This window comes from Palaemon carinicauda, chromosome 8 (genome assembly GCF_036898095.1).
Source record: "Palaemon carinicauda isolate YSFRI2023 chromosome 8, ASM3689809v2, whole genome shotgun sequence".
In the NCBI taxonomy this organism is placed as follows: domain Eukaryota; kingdom Metazoa; phylum Arthropoda; class Malacostraca; order Decapoda; family Palaemonidae; genus Palaemon; species Palaemon carinicauda.
Genome location: NC_090732.1, coordinates 172,551,825 through 172,558,845, shown reverse-complemented (window position 1 = coordinate 172,558,845; position 7,021 = coordinate 172,551,825). Strand labels below are relative to the sequence as shown.

The following is a 7,021-nucleotide window of genomic DNA, read 5'->3' as shown; positions in this document are numbered from 1 at the left end:
TACGTGCACGTTGATGGCATCGCGTTCAGGCATTTTCTTTAGTGCGTGTGTGTGTGTGTGTGTGTGTGTGTGTGTGTGTGTGTGTGTGTGTGTGTGTGTGTGTGTGTGTGTGTGTGTGTGTGTGTGTGTGTGGCCACGCCAGTGTTTGAAGAATGACAGGCACAATCCAAAGAGCTAGCATGCTCAGACGAGTGCGTCACACACTGCATGTTGAGATATGTTGCTCATCAACACAGGGATCCTTCAGTGGGGCACACATCCCACAGGGAGGCACATGGGTGACATGCTGGCATTAAGCATCTCTTACCCAGCAGTGAGCATGCTCACTTGTTCAGATCACTCATGTTGGCTAAAAAGCAAGTTGATCGCGGACAAAGTTCAGCGATCAGCATTCTAATCCAGTCGAGGAACGTTCATTTAACAGTGCTTGCTGGGAAACAGTGCTATGAGAGCGTGTATCCAAACAAGGGTACCATATTCCTTCGGGTAGAAGCTTTTTTTTAACACGATAGTTTCTCCTTCCGACTTCAGAGAAGAGAAGTACAGTACGACTCAAGGTGACATGTTGGCCAGCCGTTCGAGTCATGGGAAACATGCTAGCATTAAGCATGTCTCGGAACCAAGGACAGTGTCCCAAGATGCTGCTAGCATCATTGACGGGAACAAGTGTAGGAGTAAAGTAGAAAATAATTTATAAAGCAATCAATGGGTAAAATCTCCAGCCAGTGGAAGAACGTCTGTTCTCGCTGATCGCTGCTACCAAAATGACAGCTCAGTGGGCAAGCAGAAGGGGGGTGCTTCCCTGTTCCCAGCTAGTAATTACTGGCCACCTATTTACACCTCAAAGTTTTAACTTCAGTGTTCTCCATCTTCGCTGTCATCTCTACGAGATGGGCAAAGATTTGTATTCATGGGAACAAATTAATTTGTTCTCCATCTTCGCTGTTATCTCTACAAGAAGGGCAAAGTTCTGTATTTGTGGGAACAAATTAATTTATGACAAAATCCAGAAGCATTTTAGTCTTGTAAAAATGTTTTCATGTCAATAATTTCCAAGAAAATTTATGGCATCTTGTCCTTATTACATACATTAAAATGGTCAAGTACACAACAGTATAGATGGTGAATGTATAAACCAATATGTAAATATCAAACCCTTACTAGGTTGCTATATTATAAAAAAGCGAAGTATCTACATTTTACAAAAATAACTAAGGTAGATCTAGATACATGAAATTAAAAGCCTTGCTCTGGTAATGAAATCTCGGAAAGGTTCTACCACTTTCTAGTGGAATAATAGAAAAAAGTACACTTACATAGTCTAATTATCCAATGATGGAAATGGCTTTCATACTGTATCTGATCTTGCATTAGAAATGGCCTCCATGCTGAATCTAATCTAGAGCAATGTTCTTTTGGATGCTGAAGAGAACTGTAAAAAAGAGAAAACAAATATTACTGAAAGGGAGCATATTTTTGTATCAAATATTTTGAAAATTTTGTTTTACCCAGATTAATATTCAACATTCAAAAGGTACTGTAAGTAGCTCAATATTTAAAACAATTTTTGGTGTCATGATCTACTTGACTTAAAACAGCATACCTCCATGTCTGTGGCAAAACTATGATGTTGAACCAATTTGAAAAAAATAAATTTTCTTCTTAGTCTAAAAAAGAAAAAGGCACAACCAATAATTGAAGATCATCCTTGGTATGACACTAAAATTAACTATCTTTTTTGAAATAATGACTACCTGCAGCTACACACTTGAGCAAGCTTTCTCCCACTCCCAAAATACTTTCCAATACTCTGTTAGTCACTTCATAAATGATTATGCCTTCACTTCTTTGTCTTCAGAGAAAGAAAAGAGGTTACCGTAAGGAGCAAGGTCAGGACTTTAGGGAGGGTGGCAACCTGAATTGACTTAATCACATGCAGCACACTCTTGGTGGAAACCACTGGATCACCATTGGTCTTTATTTCTCATCGTTTCCCTTTAACCTTTCAAACATTACCAATGTTCACGGAAAATGATATGCCTCTTGGGGACCTATTTAATGTAGTCTCGCTGAAATTAAAAATGTAACAAAGTTCTTTAATAATTTCCTCATCATAACCTTCATATGAGATTTGGGGACTTCATTACGGTTCCACTGAGCACAGACCCCTAAACTCATAATTGATTAACTTTCTTAAAAAGATTTCTACCTGTATCTAATATTTAGATAATCTAGGTGGAAATCTCCATACAGACCAACTGGTCTTTGGAAAATACTTTTGTCACAAACTTGACGCAAATTTTTTCAGTACTGGGTCATCAGTCAGCCTTATGTTGAGAGTACCTTTACTGATGGTAATGGCCTTAGATTTCACCTTCACTTTAGGACTTTCACAACTAACTTTCATCCAATCTCAAGAATTCACCTGGCCAGGAGCCTTTTGGAGCTCAACATTAGTCTTATTCTTAGACCTATTCTTGGCCTTCAGAAAACAGCTTTTACTAACTATAAAAGCCATCTTTGACATTTCAAAAGTTACCTTTTTGTTTTTTTAAGTTTTGCATTACTGTATTTGATTGAATAGCATCGATCTGTGTTGCCCTGCATGATATCGGCTATTAAAAGTGAAGCAACAATGCAAATTAGCTCCTGCATATTTGCTGTTATTACCAAACCATGATATAGTAAATTTTAAGTTGTTACACGGTGATGAACTCGACAAGATCTTTAGTATAATTCATTGGTAATAGTTTACAACACCACGCTCTCCATTTACTCCAAAATAATGCAATCCTGCAGTTTTCATCTTCTTGCACAGTAATTAGGAGGTTATCTAAATTCTGGTTAAGCAATAATTAGCAAGATATGTTTAGGAAGGGGGAAGGGGTTATAAAAAGAAAATAACTCTGTTTCCTCACTAAACGACTCGGAACTGACATGTCAACACAGTCAACCAAACAGAATTCGTGATGCCAGCGTACATAAACAGAAGTCCGTGATGCCAGCGTACATTTGATATACTGTATATTCAAAATATGCTTAGTTAAAAATGGATTAATTACTCAAAAGTGTCCATAAAATATGCAATTTACAAATAGTGACACTTTTGAGTAATCACTCAATTTTTGATTAAGTATATTTTGAATATACAGTATATCAAATGTACGCTGGCATCACAAACTTCTGTTTATGTACGCTGGCATCACGAATCCTGTTTCGTTGACTTTGTTGACATGTCAGTTCCAAGTCGTTTGGTGAGGAAACTGAGCTATTTTCTTTTTATAACCCCTTCCCCCTTCCTCAACATATCTTGCTAATTATTACTTTCCCAGAATTTAAATAACCACCTAATTACTGTGCAAGAAGATGAAAACTGCAGGATTGCATTATTTTGGAGTAAATGGAGAGCGTGGTGTTGTAAACTATTACCAATTCATTTACCGCATACCACTTTCTCACCACAGTACTATTTCTCCCCAAAAATTTTGCTCATTACTTGCAGGATACCTAGTATATGTAGTTTTTACCAGAGAAAATGCAACTGCTAAACCAGTCTCTTCACTCTGAGTCCTAAACTTAAAGGACAGGAAAGTGATTTTTGATATTGCATCAATAATGGGTAACCCCCAATAAACCTGACAAATTGTTCAAGATTTTATGATAATTCCTAACACTCGAGTCAAACCTTAGATGTCTAGGGAGATTGACGACAGTGAGTCATATTAAAAACCCATTTAATAATGTCTAGGAGACACCTAAACATCCCATGTTCTGTTTGCCAGAACACAGGAACAAATAGCAAGCAAAGTGAGCTACAGCAGAGCAAAAACCATTTAAACCAATTAGATAAATAAAATGCCAAAATACTAGACCACATGGCTAACACTCGTACAGAAACATGTTCCACTGGCCAGGACAATCCTAACATGATAATGTTTATCTGCAAATGAAGCGGGCTACGGCAGAACAAAAACAAACAGTTGTGTTAATTTGGCATACCAAAATACAGGTGAATATGCTCAATTAAGTAAGGAGGTATTTGTCATACAATGAACACTGCTACGAATGATTCCTAGAAAACGAGGTTGAAACATTTTCTACACGTTTATAAGTCCTGGCAAACAAAAGCCACAGAGTGTATTCGTGTTTCATTACTATTGCGGGGTCCTGATTACGGAAAGTTTTTTAATTACGATGATTGGTGTTTTATGATGATGACTGGCGGAAACAGTTTAAAAAAGTTGATAATACAATTAGATTACTTCATGGTATATTTTAAGGCTTTTTTTTTAATGTAATTAGTGACGATACCTAGCAAAAACCCAAAGCTTTCAAGTTATGGTAGTGGAACCACACTAAAGAATTTTGGATTATCGTCCCATATCAATACTGCATAAAAAAAAAAACTTTCAAAACCCCACAAAATGCCCTATATAGCAATTATCTTCTACAATCCATTCTACCTAAAAATCACTGTAGATGTAATTATATTTGAATAGTGACCCATATGGATGGCGTGGGCAGCACATCCATATTATGCTTGCTAGAGCAGAGGAGCAATGAGATGTTTATTTGCAATCGAAAGTGAGCCATGGCGGAGCAAAACCATTTAAGGAACGTCATGTGAATCAAGTAATGATGATACTTTAATTTCAAAACACTTACATGAACTATATATTTTCCAAACTGATTATCTTGTGTTTACTATGCATTTTTTTCCCACTACTATTGCTGCAAATCATTCGTTTTTGGTGTTTCCCCACCCGAAGCCCTGGTTTCCCGCTGGGATCCACGATAATATGGAGGGGATAGGAAACCTCATGACCAGGTTTGCCCCAATATTCATAGGCAGAAATAGATAAGATAGCGAGTAGGAAAAAAACGGATTTTGACGTAGGAAAAATCTATTTTTGGGCTCGAGCCATGTCGTCCTGATGGAAGTTCCTTCCGGCAGCTTCCTACTGTATAATATTTCTGTGAGTGATATTACAAAAGAAGTACCGTCCGGTATCACAGGGTTCTAACCCCCGGAACGACTATCCTAAGATATCGTGTATAATCAGGGACATATCCGTATATAACCATAGATATCTGCACCCCAAACAGACTTAACCAAGTCTAGGAATCTAAGGAGGATGATAGGCGGGGAGCCGTTACATAACCTCTCCCCTCATAGTACTGTCCGTCTCTGATGAACCCATTCCTTTCGTTCGCAGCTATCCGTTTATTTTCTACAATCCATTCTACCTAAATCACTGTAGATGTAATTACGATATTTGAATAGTGACCCATATGAATGACGTGGCAACACATCCATATCCTGCTTGCCAGAACCGAGGAGCAATGAGATAATGTTTATTTGCGATTAAAGTGAATCATGGCGGAGCAAAAACTATTTAAGGAACATCATGTGAGTCATAAACAATTTCCCACCACTTACATGTACCATATATTTTCTAAACTGATTATCTTATTTTTACTATGCATTTTTTACCATTACTATTGCTGCAAATCACTTTTTTGGAACTTCCCCACCCAAAATCCTGGTTTTCCACTGGGATCCACCATAATAGGGAGGGGATAGGAAACCTCATAACCAGGTTTGCCCCAATATTCATAGGAAGAAATAGATAACACAAGATAGCGAGTCGGGAAAAAACGGATTTTGACGTAGAAAAAATATATTTTTGGGCTCGAGCCATGTCGTCCTGATGGAAGTTCCTTACGGCAGCTTCCTACTGTATAATATTTCTGCGAGTGATATTACAAGCAAATTACCGTCAGGTATCACAGGGTTCTAACCCCCGGAACGACTATCATAAGATATCGTGTATAATCAGGGACATATCCGTATATAACCATAGATATCTGCACCCCAAACAGACTTAACCAAGTCTAGGAATCTAAGGAGGATGATAGGCGGGGAGCCGTTACATAACCTCTCCCCTCATAGTACTGTCCGTCTCTGATGAACCCATTCCTTTCGTTCGCAGCTATCCGTTTATTTTCTACAATCCATTCTACCTAAATCACTGTAGATGTAATTACGATATTTGAATAGTGACCCATATGAATGACGTGGCAACACATCCATATCCTGCTTGCCAGAACCGAGGAGCAATGAGATAATGTTTATTTGCGATTAAAGTGAATCATGGCGGAGCAAAAACTATTTAAGGAACATCATGCGAGTCATAAACAATTTCCCACCACTTACATGTACCATATATTTTCTAAACTGATTATCTTATTTTTACTATGCATTTTTTACCATTACTATTGCTGCAAATCACTTTTTTGGAACTTCCCCACCCAAAATCCTGGTTTTCCACTGGGATCCACCATAATAGGGAGGGGATAGGAAACCTCATGACCAAGTTTGCCTCAATATTCTTAGTCAGAAATGGATAAAACACGAGAGAGTAGGAAAAAATATTCACCAAAGTAATATTACCATGAACCTATTTGTAGTTCAAACTAATATCCCAAATCCCTGCTCTAAATCCGAAATTAACATATCGACCATTTCAAGATAACATAGCCTTAGAATGGAACAAACTGGTATACACGATATCTTAGGATAATCGTTCCGGGGGTTAGAACCCTGTGACACCTGGCAGCAATTCTCTTGTAATATCACTTAGAAATATTATACAGTAGGAAGCTACCGGAAGGAACTTCCATCAGGACGACATGGCTATCTCACCCAAAAAGAGATTTTTCCTACGTCAAAATCCTTTTAATTTTCTAAAGCTTAAACTAAAGCTCGTTAACTAGGAGGAAGACTATCATTACCCTTAACACAAAGTTGTAGCAAATAATAGTTCACAAACATTGAGATTATACTTGCCAATGACCTCTTTTCAAATTCCACTGAGGTTAAAAATTTCTCTAAGATAGGCTAGTCAACATGACACCTTACTATTAGGTCAAGCAAAAATCACATGGCTATCATGACACAGGCCAAGACCTCATGAGGAATAAGTACACGTTTTCTACCATTAATACATAATAGTATGGC

The 7,021-nt window shown here is 37.8% G+C and overlaps 1 protein-coding gene across 1 annotated transcript in view; it reads left to right on the top strand.

The window, feature by feature from the left end:
* The first annotated feature begins 217 nt into the window (after positions 1–217).
* Positions 218–7,021, top strand: part of LOC137645568 (RNA-binding protein 25-like) — a 50,865-nt gene continuing 44,061 nt past the window's right edge. The window contains exon 1 of the mRNA XM_068378369.1: positions 218–313. Coding sequence (XP_068234470.1) covers positions 218–313 — 96 coding nt within the window. The remainder of the gene's footprint in view (positions 314–7,021) is intronic.